Source organism: Palaemon carinicauda, chromosome 44 (assembly GCF_036898095.1).
Source record: "Palaemon carinicauda isolate YSFRI2023 chromosome 44, ASM3689809v2, whole genome shotgun sequence".
Lineage (NCBI taxonomy): Eukaryota > Metazoa > Arthropoda > Malacostraca > Decapoda > Palaemonidae > Palaemon > Palaemon carinicauda.
Window position 1 is genome coordinate 18,079,743 of NC_090768.1, and position 15,933 is coordinate 18,095,675.

Sequence of the window (15,933 nt, forward strand, 5' to 3'; positions counted from 1 at the left end):
CTTCTGATACATCAAAAGAAGGGCGGGGGGCTATATGCCGCACCAATCCATCCTCGTCCTGTGGCCCGGATAAGAAAGGTACCATCTAGCAGTAGAAATACTGTACTCAGATGGACAGAAGACAGTTACCGTAGGTGTCTCCCTCCACTTGCGTCATTCCTAGCAACAGGAATGTGCTTGCAGACAGTCTGAGCAGGGTGACTTAGATAATGGGCTCAGAGTGTCTTTGAGTCTTCTAGTAGCCAACAAAGTCTTAATATTGTGAGGTTCCTCAACTGTGGACCTGTTCGCAACGGCCCTGAACTTCAGGCTTCCACTCGACCATTCCCTAGTCCCGGACCCTCATATGCTCTTGAGCAAGATGTATTCCAACATTGGTGGAACAGCTTAGATTTTTACACATTTCCCCATTCGGTCTTGTGAGAAAGTCCTCAACCAAGTCAGAATAAGCAAGAACTTATCAATGACTCCAATAGCTCTGCTATGGCATCATGCAGAATGGTTGCCAGACATTCCGCAGCTTCCAAGGGAACATCCTCCACGACATGATCTACTAAAACAGCTACATGCCAACATCTTCCACAAAGCTGTAGCTTCACTTCAACTTCACACCTGGAAACTGTGCAGCACTTTTCATATTCAATAAGTGGTCTAAACACCTCAAGCTCTTTGATGGACAAGGAGCAGAGGTATGAGGTCTGAGGTTACCCAGTTTAGTCTGGGGGAAGGAGTAGAATGACTGGCTTTTTCTCCCTTCCACTTTCTCCCCCCTGGGGAAAACAGCACCATGATTCCTCAGCACAAGCTGACCTCACCTCTGCAGGTAAGGCTCATTTCACTTGTGTATCCTAAGTATAGAAACAATACTTTGTTGCATCCCCAATACCTCTTTGAGGGAGGGTGTTTGGTAAAGTCTAAGGAATCTGGGATTGACGTTCAAGTTCCTAAGTTTTAAGTTTTAGACCAGCCACGTTGTTAGTTTCACAAACACACAGACTTCTGCAGGCCGCTAATAGCTCTTGCCCCTAATGGGCATAGCATGAGAATTTAACGGGGTAGGGTACTTACTACTTTAGGCTTACCGAAGTAGAGAGAACCCGGAGTTAAAATACCAAAGCCAGTTGGTAAAGGACTTCCTCCCTCCAAGAGTGAGTCTATCCAATATAAATACAGTAGTGGAGTGTTTGCGTTTGCACTGGAACAAATGACAAATTTTTAATAATTTGTATTTTTCCTAGCTCACAAACACAACACTATTTATACACATTGGCCCGCCACTCTGTCCCCCAGAAGTCCTGCCAGTAAGAAAAGTGGTTACTCAACCTACGTGTGTTAGTGAGGGGGGGGTAGCAGGGCTACCGCACCCGCTAACTTGCGGGTGCGGTAGTTATCCCTCACTTGAGAATAATCGTGGCTAGTTCAGCTTCGCCAAAAACAATATACAGTACCCCCAATATAAATGTGTTTTTGTACTAGTAAAAATACAAATTATTACGAATTTGTCATTTTACTTTACAGGTTACTAATGGTTAGGTTATTATTGAATGATCCAAATGATTGTACAGTATATACCTCGGCTCCCTTGAAGGACATTAGCAGTCGGTTGACGGCAGACGTTACCCAGGATTAGTCTGGGATGGATGGTAAGAGTGACTAGCTTCCTCTTCCTTCATCTTCTCCCCTCTTGGGGCACAACAACCATGGAACTCTGTAAGCTGGCCTCCTCTTTTTGCAGGTAAAATCTTATTCCTTGTGTAACATGAAATGATAAATAGTACAGTATAGTATATTTGTTACGTGTCTGTCTTCCTAGTGAGGGGGAGTTGGGGAGTGGTTAGGTTAAGTAAGCAGCATGTTCCACTCCAAGCATCCTTACTTGGTCAAGTCACAGCGCTTAGGTCCACACACACACACACACACACACACACACACACACTCTGATTGGCTAGGCTGTCAGGTCTTTCATACGCGAGAGTTAATGAGGTGAGAGAGTGCCTCTATTAAGCTCGTGTGAAGCACAGTCACATCTCGGGTCAAGTTACCAGCCAGTTGGTTAGGACTTCCACCCCTCTAAGGGTGTCTCATATAAAGACCAAAACAGTTTGGATTAGGTGTCAGAACAAATAAAAAATTTGGAAAATAGCTTGTATTTTTCTTAACTATGCAAACCTTGAGTTCTATTCATACTGGCCCACTATCACTTTTCTCCGTAAGCCTTGCCTGCAATAAAAAGTGATATCATATAACCCTGCTATCCTCCCATCCTTGGTAATTAACAGTGGGGTTTGTTTACTTCATTAGAAATTTTATGGCTAGTTCATCTTCGCCGAAGTAATATTCTGATAGAGAGAGCTGAAGGTTTGTATAGTTAGGAAAAATAAAAAATATTTTCCAAATTTGTAATTTTTCTTAACTGTACAAACCTGAATCTTTTAAGTTTTACTTCCCTCATCATCCATCCAGCAACTCCTAGGCAAAGGTCAAAGCCGGTGGAGGGTCAGGGCTTACACGCCTCCTGCCAGTAACTTCGCTGAAATCATACTACCTATTAAAGGACTCCGGTTTGAATTGATAGGAAAAATAAAAATTTCTTTTTGAATTTGTAATTTTGATTTTTCTTTTCAGATATTGTAAACACCATAGCGAGAATGTCTAAAACTTGTGTCATGCGCATCACAAAGGAGCGGATATATTTTATCATCAGTGAAGGTGGCCTATCATTAGGGAATGCTCCAGGTTTATGGGCAGAATTAGATCAAGGACATTTCTTTAATGAATATCACATGGAAGGAGTGTCGGAGGAAAACAATGAAATATTTCTTGAACTGCAACCAGGTACAGTCATTTTATTTAATTAGTCCTAATTATTTTTTAGTTTATTTGTTAGTACTGTAGGCTCAATTAATGGAAAGTGTATTATTTCTATGAAACTCCCCTGATTTTTGTTGCTTCTCTCTTAAGCTGTTAAAGTGTTGACATCTACCCTAGACTAAAAATTTTCCCTGGTCTTATTCCTTGCAAAGTGCCTCCCCCTGTAATGGTTTGTGGGCTCTAGCCAGACGTAGCATGCAGGCTGCGTAGTGTCTGAATGCCGACCACACCCTAACTTCTCTATCTATCTATATACCAAGGCACTTCCCCCAATTTTGGGGGGTAGCCGACACCAACAATGAAACAAAACAAAAAGGGGACCTCTACTCTCTATGTTCCTTCAGCCTAATCAGGGACCCAACCGAGTTCAGCTGGTACTGCTAGGGTGCCACAGCCCAACCTCCCACATTTCCACCACAGATGAAGCTTCATAATGCTGATTCCCCTACTGCTGCTACCTCCGCGGTCATCTAAGGCCCCGGAGGAAGCAGCAGGGCCTACTGGAACTGCGTCACAATCGCTCGCCATTCATTCCTATTTCTAGCACGCTCTCTTGCCTCTCTCACATCTATTCTCCTATCACCCAGAGCTTTCTTCACACCATCCATCCACCCAAACCTTGGCCTTCCTCTTGTACTTCTCCCATCAACTCTTGCATTCATCACCTTCTTTAGCAGACAACCATTTTCCATTCTCTCAACATGGCCAAACCACCTCAACACATTCATATCCACTCTAGCCGCTAACTCATTTCTTACACCCGTTCTCTCCCTCACCACTTCGTTCCTAACCCTATCTACTCGAGATACACCAGCCATACTCCTCAGACACTTCATCTCAAACACATTCAATTTCTGTCTCTCCATCACTTTCATTCCCCACGACTCCGATCCATACATCACAGTTGGTACAATCACTTTCTCATATAGAACTCTCTTTACATTCATGCCCAACCCTCTATTTTTTACTACTCCCTTAACTGCCCCCAACACTTTGCAACCTTCATTCACTCTCTGACGTACATCTGCTTCCACTCCACCATTTGCTGCAACAATAGACCCCAAGTACTTAAACTGATCCACCTCCTCAAGTAACTCTCCATTCAACATGACATTCAACCTTGCACCACCTTCCCTTCTCGTACATCTCATAACCTTACTCTTACCCACATTAACTCTCAACTTCCTTCTCTCACACACCCTTCCAAATTCTGTCACTAGTCGGTCAAGCTTCTCTTCTGTGTCTGCTACCAGTACAGTATCATCCGCAAACAACAACTGATTTACCTCCCATTCATGGTCATTTTCGCCTACCAGTTTTAATCCTCGTCCAAGCACTCGAGCATTCACCTCTCTCACCACTCCATCAACATACAAGTTAAACAACCACGGCGACATCACACATCCCTGTCTCAGCCCCACTCTCACCGGAAACCAATCACTCACTTCATTTCCTATTCTAACACATGCTTTACTACCTTTGTATAAACTTTTCACTGCTTGCAACAACCTTCCACCAACTCCATATAACCTCATCACATCCCACATTGCTTCCCTATCAACTCTATCATATGCTTTCTCCAGATCCATAAACGCAACATACACCTCCTTACCTTTTGCTAAATATTTCTCGCATATCTGCCTAACTGTAAAAATCTGATTCATACAACCCCTACCTCTTCTAAAACCACCCTGTACTTCCAAGATTGCATTCTCTGTTTTATCCTTAATCCTATTAATCAGTACTCTACCATACACTTTTCCAACTACACTCAACAAACTAATACCTCTTGAATTACAACACTCATGCACATCTCCCTTACCCTTATATAGTGGTACAATACATGCACAAACCCAATCTACTGGTACCATTGACAACACAAAACACATATTAAACAATCTCACCAACCATTCAAGTACAGTCACACCCCCTTCCTTCAACATCTCAGCTTTCACACCGTCCATACCAGATGCTTTTCCTACTCTCGTTTCATCTAGTGCTCTCCTCACTTCCTCTATTGTTATCTCTCTCTCATTCTCACCTCCCATCACTGGCACCTCAACACCTGGAACAGCAATTATATCTGCCTCCCTATTATCCTCAACATTCAGCAAACTTTCAAAATATTCCGCCCACCTTTTCCTTGCCTCCTCTCCTTTTAACAACCTTCCATTTCCATCTTTCACTGTCTCTTCAATTCTTGCGCCAGCCTTCCTTACTCTCTTCACTTCTTTCCAAAACTTCTTCTTATTCTCTTCATATGACTGACCCAATCCCTGACCCCACCTCAGGTCAGCTGCCCTCTTTGCCTCACGTACCTTGCGCTTTACTTCCACCTTTTTCTCTCTATATTTTTCATACTTCTCTATACTATTACTCTGCAGCCATTCTTCAAAAGCCCTCTTTTTCTCTTCCACTTTCACCTTCACTCCTTCATTCCACCATTCACTGCCCTTCCTCATGCTGCCTCCAACAACCTTCTTGCCACATACATCACTTGCAATCCCAACAAAATTTTCTTTTACTAACTTCCATTCCTCCTCTAAATTACCAGTTTTTCTTACTCTCACCTCATCATATGCCATTTTCAACCTTTCCTGATATTTACTTTTTACCCCCGGTTTTATTAGCTCTTCAACCCTCACTAGCTCCCTTTTACATCCACCTACTCTATTCCCCCACTCTTTTGCTACAACTAATTTTCCTTCCACCAAAAAATGATCAGACATACCGTTAGCCATACCCCTAAACACGTGCACGTCTTTCAATCTTCCAAACATTCTTTTAGTTACCAACACATAATCCATTAATGCCCTTTCTACTACTCTTCCATTTGCCACTCTTACCCACGTATACTTATTCTTATCTTTCTTTTTAAAGAAGCTAGCACCTATTACCATCTCTTGTTCAACACACATGTCTACCAGTCTCTCACCACTCTCATTTTCACCTGGTACGCCATACTTACCAATGACACCTTCTACCTCTCCAGCGCCCACTCTAGCATTTAAGTCACCCATAACAACTACATAATTCCTTCTACCCAGTCCTTCTACACACCTAGTTAAATCATTCCAGAACTCATTCCGATCTTCTTCACTTTTCTCACTACCTGGCCCATACGCACTGACAAACGCCCAACATTCCCTACCCAACCTAACCCTTACCCACATTAACCTAGATGATATCTCCTTCCATTCCACTACTTTACCTGTCATCCATTCACTCAGCAATAACGCCTCACTGTACAAAAAAAAAATATGGTGGAATATCCAGAGATATGTGCAAAATGTAAATAGTCAAGAATGAACTGGGCACTGGGAACCACTCTTTTATTTTATACTGGGCAAAGGGACCAAGCTAGAATCTCAGAACTTCCTAAAATCTTTTTTTTTTATCTTTAGTTTGGCAAATAAGTAACTTAGATCTCGGGTAAGATTTCTCTTAAGTTTAAGTAAACCTTAGGGACATTAGGAGATAAAAAAAATAATAAAAGTAATAAACTATAGGTCGGTGGACAAGATACCGTAAGGGAGTAACTGTTATTGAAGAAAATATTAAAAAAAATTATTTCAAACCTGAAAAAATAAAGGTACGATAATGAGAAAGTACATACAGGCCTACAATTTGAATGAGACTTGACCAACCATAACTAACCTAAAAAAGATTGATTTGAGAAAAATAAGTCATTCACATGTTGGACACTTCCATAGCAATAAAACTACTGGTCTCACATTCATCGATAAATTTAAAGATAACCTTTTTATCAATGCTAGTTTCTGGACAGCACTATAATGAAGTTACAACTTGTTATCCTATAATAGAATATACAATGTGGATGGTTCTTTATGCAGCTTTTAAGAGGGCTGCAGACCAAAGAATAGTGAACAGAATTTAAATCTTTTGGAATTGAGGTTTAAATTAGAGCTTACAAATATGAGGGCACACACACTAGTAGCTATACAGGAGCAGATGTTCTCAGAAAGTACTCGAGTCAGGTTTAACAAGGCCATTAAGTTGGCGACGTAGATTTTCCACGGTATAAAACTCTATACAACTCATCAATCATTCATGCACCCTGCTCAATGCAATCCCTGGCAAGTCACTTCACAGATTTCATAATATATTCACTGTAAGACTACCTTGCACTATCGCAAATACAGGTAGTCGCCGACTTACAGCATATGTGACCTATGACTGTTCGACTTTACAACGAATTTTTCATTGTGATGACGTCACAAGTATGTCTGAAATAGTAACGCTAATAGGAAAATTTTTCCCTTGTAAATATTCTATTTTCTTGTATAAAATTTAACTGTTTTGTCTTGGTAGGTTTTTATTTTCTTTTATTAATAATATACAGTATCCATTTTCAGTAAAAAATATATTAAGAAAAGTTTTAATATCTGTCGAGTTCATATAATATGTCTGGTGACATCATATTACCGACGGAAAGCGAGCGGGCAGTAGAGTGATTTCCTTCCAAAAGGATAACGATTAGTATTAGTATTCATCTTATCGAAATATCAAATAATGATACAAAACATTTTGTGTGTGTATCGATTGTTATGAGTACTACTTAGCGTAAATTTGACAATACGCTAGTTTTATTTCATCTTGTATAGTAGATCGATATTACAGTAATCTAAAGAAGGTACTACTTAGCGTAAATTTTACTCTACGCTAGGTTTATTTCATCTCGTATAATAGATCAATATTAATCTAAAGAAGGTACACTAATAGGACAAATATTGTCTTAGAAATATATTTTCTTTTACATTATAAAAATTAAATACTTTTGCTTATTAAGTTACTATTTTCTTTCATTTCTTACAAGAAAAAAGAAAAAGGTTTTACATAATTTGGATGTCATTCTTTGTTGTGTTCACATCACAGTGTCGTGTTCCGTGATGTCATATGTATGGTGGAATGCGCGCTGGTGAACTGAATTATTTTGTTTCGGTGTTATTGAATTAAAAATCAAAATACGAAGAGTGAGTGAGCGAGAGAGCGAGTGAGTTCTTCCGCCGTTTACCGGGTGACATGGCCTATATTCTGTGGTTGGTGTCGTTGAACGAGTATCGCTCCTCTTAGTGCCACTCTCCCAGTGATTATGGAGTTTAGTTGTACAGTACCTCAGGGAAGAAAAACTTTGCTCAGTATCGGCGGTGAAAGGCTATTGCTCGACCTTAAGCCTTGCCAGTCAGAAGCCAGACTGCCCCCTTGGAATGTAGTACTTGTAATGCAATCCCTGAAAGGAGCGCATTACAAACCTCTTTAGTCAGTCCTCAGATTGTGACACAACTTTAAAGACGCTTTTCCTGTTAGCCTGGCCGTTGCTAAAAGTGTTAGTGAGCTACATCGTCTGTCCTAAAATATCACTCATTCAAAGGAATGGGGCCAGGTGTCACTATTTCATCCCTGAGTTTGTAGCAGACTCAAAATCCAGCCGTAGTGGACCCTAGATTCATGCCTTTCTGGATTGAGTCCCCGTACTGTAACAAGTGATCCAGATCAACTGTTACTATGTCCTGTTAGGGTGCTGAGGAAATACCTTAAACGGAATGTTCAAGCTTGTCCACAGGTCAGTATACTGTGTAAGCACACGCAGGGTCAAGAGGAAAATTACAAATAATTCAATCACTTCTTGGATCAGGAAGGGGATTGGACGAGCCCTCCAATCGAACTCAACCCCTAGAGCTCATGATGTCAGGGGTGATAGCACATCCCTGGCATTCAAAAAGAACTTCAAAGTGACGCAGATCTTATGTGCATGCGTGTGGAAACGTCGAAAGTTCACCGCCAACCACCTGCAAGACATAACCCAAAGGAATCTGGACACATTCTCCATAGGTCTTATAGTGGCTGCACAAAACGTGGTTAGTAACTCCTTGGCTCCCTTGCAGGACAAGTAGCAATAGGTTGAGGTTAAATTTTACCTGGTTATAAGTCTAATATGAATGTGCGTATGACTGGCCTTTTTGTCTTTCAATTCTCCTCTCTCTTGGGGCTTGAGCATCCGAGGAACTCTGCAAGCTGACCTCCTCTGACTGCAGGTAGATACTATTGTTCCATATCTCCCAGCAAGGTAGGACTCGGGTAACACCCAGGTAAGAGAGGAGCTTAGGTCCATAGTATGTCTTATCTTGCTGAGTCACAATGCTTAGCTCTCATATCTTCACGCAATTGCTCAGGGCGTTATCTCTCATTGAGAGGTAGCAAGGTGATGTGATAGGGTACGCTCTTCCACAGCTCGTGTGAAGTACAAGAGTCACACCCTAGGTTAGTGACCAGCTAGTTGGTTTTGGACTACCCACATGAATGCAGGTTTCCAGAGTAAAGAGCTGAAAGGGTTGTATTTGGTGGTGGAACACATAGCAATTTTGGAAATAATTTTTATTTTTCCTAACCAAACAAACCTGAAGCTTTTTACACACATTGGCCCTGCTTCACCTACCCTCTGGAAGTCCTGCCTGTAATTGCAAAGTGGCTTTTTTTGGCTACTGTGTGTGCGAGTGGGATGGTTGGTCCTACCCTCTGCTAAGTAGCAGAGGGTAGTTGCACCTCGCTAAAAGTTTTACAGCTAGTTTCATCTGTCGTCGAAATATTTCTCCATAGTACAGAGCTTCATGTTTGTATGGTTAGGAAAAATACAAATTACTTCCTTATTTGTCATTTTCTAGCTGTACTGAAATCTTACTTTTATTAAAGGACTCAGATTTGTATAGTTAGGAAAATTAGAAATTACTTTTGAAATTTGTGGTATTTGTATTCACTAAATGTGTATCCCTATTTATTGAAGCAATTTTTATTAATAATTATATATCTTATTTGACATAAGACCCTAGCAGTGTTAGCGATTGTCCTGTACCGAGTTGTACATCCTATTGCTGGCTTGTATTACTGTGAAACATTTGTTTTGAAGCATTCAAAATACTGAATGATGTAGGAAGGGGGTAAGCGAAGTATTTCAGAGTTCATCAAATTTATTTCTTTGAAAAAAATTTAAATGGATTTTGACTATAAAGAGAAGTTTAAAGTTTATCATTATTTCAACAGATAAATTTTCGAAGGTCTTAAGTTCGTTGAAAGTATCTCAAGCAGCCCGTAGTTTGAAGATAAAGTTGACAAGGAGGCACACACCATGCTTAACTCTGGAGGCTGATCTTGTAAGTTCAGTACCATATTTTAAGGTCATGAGAAGTTAATTGAATTTTACATGAAATGAAAAATTGTAACATTTCCCAAATTAATGTAATTACTCTTAATCAGAAGTGTTATATTTATACAGTACTGAAGAACTATACTCAAATAGATTCATAGTTTTATTTTTGTCATTATCTTTGATCAAAAGTAGATACATTAATGCCAATGCCAATAGGAAAAAACATAATTTTGATAATTGAATTTCATACTTCTATACTAGCCTGATGTTGATATTGCCTCTCTCAGGAATTTGTTTTATCGACATTTACCCCTAAAACTAAAATAATTCCTGTTTTCTTTCCTGTCAATAGGCTTAGGCCCCTAGTAAAGTAGTGAAACAATATAGGAGTTAATTGCTATAACTGATGGCTTGTTCAAACCACTAAGCCTTTTGTCTTTGTCGCAAAGTTGGGAAGAGGGTGGACATGTTTATGAACATCAGGTGATTTAGAAATAATAAAATTTGAAGCAAGCTGCCTTCTGGGGACATGGATCTCTGTAATTACAGTTGTAATGTAGATACTAAATAGCGATTACTATCACGACTCTAGAGCCAAAATTTAAAGCAGGTGTCTTCTCTGAAGAGACTTTTCATTTTTAGCTGGAAAAAAAAGACCCTCTGAGTCGGGATTGCAAGATGACCTGTGATTATTGTAATGAACTCCTGGTTCCTCCAAAAGGCAGCCTGTTTACTGAATCTTTCTCTCAAGGCTAAAACTATTAGAAATATGGGTTTTTGCAAAAGTCTTTTTAATTGAGGAGGATGAATTATTTAACTTGACCAAAAACTCAAGAATCCTTAACAGAGACCAAGATACCACAGAAATTTGGTGGCGATGGTCTATGTAAAGCCAACGACTGGGTGATGTTATGAAACATATCAAGAGTCTATATCCATGTCAAATGCACGCTTGACAGGTTCTGTTAAAAACTGTTAATATTTGAAATTTTAGAACTAGCTTTAGAATTTCCTGAAAAGAACTCTGGCCTTATTTTGCACTTACAGTCGGCCCTCAATAATTGCGGTTACTGGCTTCGCAGTTTCGATTTTTCGCGGCCTAGGGAAAAAATATTGTGATGATTGTTTACCCAACATTGAGAATTTGATTTCTTATAGTTGACAACAGCATTGGGATGGCCAAGAACAATGCAATACTTTAAATAAAAAGTTTCATAAAAATCGTGATAAAATTCAAGCTGGGTGATGATTTACATTTTGAGCGCTGCGCTCCACTACCTATCTCTACACCCAGCTGATCGTAGCTCTGTGTACAGTGTATATCCATTTACTGTGGTACAAAATTACAGCTTTACCTGATATAAACTGGATTTTGATTAAACTGGTGTTTCACTTAACTCTTTTCAATAATAATGTATGTAATATTCACATTTTAGTATCGTATTTATAATTAAAAATAGCGGCGAATTATAATCACATGTATTGTTTACATTCAAATCAGGTGATCAACCTTTCGTAGCCCGTCTTCAACCTATATTCACTTTCATGATATTATCCCACTAATATGACTATTCACTTTCATGATGTTATCCCGCTGATATGACCATTCACTTTCACAGAATTACCTCACTGTTATAACCTATCATGCATATTAGTATGATATCTCTTTCACATTTTTATTATAGTCCTTCACTTATTATTATTATATCCTTAATCCTTTTCCCAATTCCTTCCCAAACCCCCTTTTAAGTAAAAAATAAACAATAAACAAAAGTATTGTATGTACGAACGCACAATGCTACGACGTCTGCACATCAAACACATTAGCGATTTATTTTTCTTTTATTTCGGTAAGTAAATAACAGATCGTAACATTTTTCCTTTTCGTATAATGATTATTTAGTTAAAATTAATTTTATATCTAAGTATTTAAGTTAAAAATCCCAATGAACTGTACTCTGTGGTATGTACGAACGCACAATGCTACTACGTATGCATATCAAATGCATTAGCGATTTGCTTTCATTTCAGTAAATAAATACACAGATCGTAACATATTTTTCCTTATAGTCTAGTGGTTATTTATTTACAATTGATTTTATATCGATGAGTACATATTAAAGTTAAAAAAAATAAGGATCAGTACTTTCTGGTACGTATGTACGAATGCACAATGCTACTGAAGTTAGTTATACAGGTCTGTAGTTGCCAGGTTCTTCTTTTGGTTCCTATTTGTAGAGTGGAGGAATATTGCCTAGTTTCCATCCTTGTGGTACCTTTCTTTTGTTGGCTATCATTCAGAACATTTTTTAAAAGTGTGGGATTATCATTTCTTCTACTACTATAATTTCTTTTGGATTAATATTATTTGGACCTGGTGCCTTAGACTTACTGAGTCCTTTTATTTTCTTTTTAACATCATCCATTGTAAAGGTGATTCTATTTAATGGTTGTGGCCCTTCATATTTTATAGCTGGTTTGGAGAGGGTCGTTCATTCTTCCCTGGTGAATTCAGTTGTGAAATATGCAATCATCAGTTCGGCTTTTCTAAATCATTTGTTATAAAGATTACCCTCCGAGTTTCTTAATGGACTAATGTGTGTTTTTAAATATTAAATTTAGCCGGTGAATATATAAATAGCTGACGTCTCCGACGGCCCGTCAGATTCCAAAAAACTCGCGAGCGATCGCCATGAAGGTTGCGGGTGTGCCCACCAGCGCCGACTATCGGCCAGATACCGCATATACTTCTTAACCACTCCAGTTCTTCTCTGTCGGTGTCACCGACAACATTGGTTCCGCTCGCTCTAGACCTCGAGTTTTCTACCGAATTGGTGAAGTACTTGGTTTTGGTTTTATTGCTTTCGCCGTGTTGGATTATTCAATACTATCTTCAAAAGAAATGCTTTTGAAAGGAGAGGAAAAGTTTTTGCCCTTGCTTTTTTAATCTCGCTCTGGTTTTTCCATAGAGAAAAGATGGCCGACCCTTCCCTCAGTGTACGGAAGTGTGTTAAAGGCTTTTAGTAATTATTTTATCACTTTATAAATTATTGTTGATATTTATAGATTTACCTCTATATATTTTATATCTCACCCGCCTTTATTAGGCCTCTTCGATTAGCTTTCCATTTATACTAAACATCGAGATAAATTTTATGTTTTTGTTTATATGCGGCCTTTACCTATTCTTTGTAGGCGGTCCTGACTTGGAAAACGAAGTTAAACAACGTTGAGCCCATTCAACTTTTATTTTTGTTTAGATAAAAACAGTTGCTCTGTAAGAGTGATGAGATGAATATTTTTAGAAAATATTTTAAGAAATTTATTCTATGAATAGTCTTCGTGCTGTTTTTCAAAGATGAACTAACGTTTGGTTTATTTATGCTACGCAGTTTGCGCTCTATCGTTACGATAGAGAAAGAGAGAATCACGGTTTCACTTTGCAGAAAGAGTAAATCGATTTTGACGTTTTGTTCATTCTTCTTTCAAACTGAAGTTTTTTAGATACTAATTTAAAGGAACATGTTAATTTTCAATTTCTTAGTCCTTTCAGTTTTTTTCTTTAGTCAAATAACCTGTTATTTACGAAGAGTGAGTGGGCCATTCTCTTGTGAGTGACAAGAGAGAGAGAGAGAGAAAGAGAGAACGATCCGATCTTTATTCTCGTCCCAAGTCTCTGTACAAGGAGTTTGGGAGCGAGTAACGTTCTCGATTCAGATTTTTACTCTCGTCCCAAGTCTCTGTACGGGGAGAGAGGATAAAACGTTTTAGTTTTTATTCTCATCCCAAGGCACTGTACGGTGAGAGATTGAAAACGTAGTCCTTAGTGAACTAGTTTTTAGTCTCATCCCCAGTCACTGATCTTCTTAACTTTATATATTTCCGTTTTATTCGATATATATGTATATGTTTATTGATTTTTGCATGTGTGTTTCATTTTGTACTAATGTGCTTACATTATACGACTCATTTCTAACCTTTTGATTTAAGGGAGAATTGCGTGCTTCAGGTAGAAATCAGCTTTATTCATGTCTAATGTGAAATTATTAAAAAATGCGATATCAGTGAAGTGCAAAAAACATGTTCTGTGTTGTGGAGGGTTCGTTTGTTCGTGCTTGTCGCTTGCCTAGTCCGAGACCTCTTTCAGGCTCCCTTGCACCAGGGAGAAGGAATGTCGTAGGACCTAAGGGAGTGAGGAGTGTAAACCAACGAACAGACGTTCCCTCAAAGGTATCAGACTTTGCCTGTCAAGCACGTCCTTGCCATAAGACAGGAGAGACGAAGTTTCTCCTCGTCTTCCGATGATTCGTCTCTTTAAAAGCCTGGGCGTAAGGTTTCGAGACGGTTGAAACGTTTATTAGTTCCTTCAGAACAAGTTCAACGTCCTAGCTGTAGTCATCATGAGAGTCCCGTTCATAGCGATGACGTTCATGTACAGACGTTTCTGCCACAGACTCGACGTGACGTTGAGCGGTAGACACAACGTGACGTCGAGTGTCAGTCACCGTAGTCACGATAGCGCATCGATCAGCAGTCACCGCTGTTACTACGTGAAGTTTGAACGTCAGCCACCGCAGTCACAGGTTGATCCGAAGTTCAAGTGGTTTGCAAGATATGCTGTTAAAGCTTTCTTCTTTAATAGAAGCTTACGATCCTGTTCCTGTGCGAAAGGATCCTTTGCTTTTTGTACGTCACGGTTCTGGGATACGTGATTCGGGTCTTCAACCTTCTAAACGAGCTTTTTTACGCCACGCTGACGTTATCCCTAGTGACAGCTTTGCTGTTAAACGAGATGCGGAGCATAAATCTCGATGTAACTTTGATCGCTTTGAACGTCACCCACGGCAGTCACAGCGTGACGTTGAGCTGCAGACACCGCAGACACGACATGACGTTGAGCGGTAGACACCGTAGACATGACGTGACGTCAAGGGTCAGTCATCGTAGTCACGATATAGCATCGAACAGCAGTCACCGCTGTTACTACGGGACGTTTGAACGTCAGTTACTTCTGTCACGACGTGTAGTAGAATAACATTCTCTGCAGTCACAACGTGACATCGACCCTCCAACTTTACCTTCTGTTCATATACAAGTTGATGTAGCATGTCAGGCTTTTCCTTCACGTCATTCTGAATATAAATCTCCTTCTCGCAAGACTTTAGTTTTATCAGATGATGTGTCTTCTGAAGAAGTTGATGACCCCCTTTCAACTAATGTACCTTTGGGGAGTCTTTCAGAAGAGGAGTAACCTAGGGTGGTCCAACAATCCCTTGTTTTATAATTATGAATTTCTTTAGTGAAATTTTGTCCTACTCGTTTTGTAACAGCTGCTCCGCCGTCTGAGTTTACTCTTGGCATGACTTCCTTCGACTCCTACATTTACGAAGTCAGTTCTCTCTTGTTCTTCCAAGAGAGCCATGCTCTTACTGGGAGACTGGTTGGAATCCAGGAGAAGTTTAGGAAAGTCTGCTTTTGCTTTTCCTCCTTCTTAATTAGCTTCTCGCTCGGGCGTCTGGTGTGACACAGGAGAAGTTCTCGGCTTGGGAGTACCTGCCTCTGCCCAGGGAGACTTCTTAAGCCTAGTGGACTCTCCTCGTCGTCTAGCCATGAGACGCTCCAAGATTTTATGGTCTGCTTCAGAGCTAGACCATCTCCTGTTAGGAGTTTTTTTTGAGCGTTTGAAGTATTTATTTGTTGGATTGGTCCCTGGGAGCCTTAAGTAAGAAGGTCTCTCCAGCTGTCAATGTATTGCTGTACAATTATGTCATGCATGAACAAGGCTATCAGGGATGGCTCCAATGATCTGGCAGCCACGTTCACTGCAGGAGTACTTAAGATGTAAGTGCGCTCAATGTGTTCATTGTCAAGACAAAGTTCACGATGAAGACTACCAA

The 15,933-nt window shown here is 39.7% G+C and overlaps 1 protein-coding gene across 3 annotated transcripts in view; it reads left to right on the top strand.

Annotated features, from left to right (window-relative positions):
* The window catches only part of Hus1-like (Hus1-like checkpoint clamp component), a 128,021-nt gene that overhangs the window by 36,272 nt on the left and 75,816 nt on the right, over positions 1-15,933 (top strand). For all 3 annotated transcript variants that reach the window (XM_068366551.1, XM_068366552.1, XM_068366550.1), the window contains 2 exons: positions 2,626-2,835; positions 9,931-10,040. In XM_068366551.1, the coding sequence (XP_068222652.1) occupies positions 2,626-2,835; positions 9,931-10,040 (320 nt within the window). The remainder of the gene's footprint in view (positions 1-2,625; positions 2,836-9,930; positions 10,041-15,933) is intronic.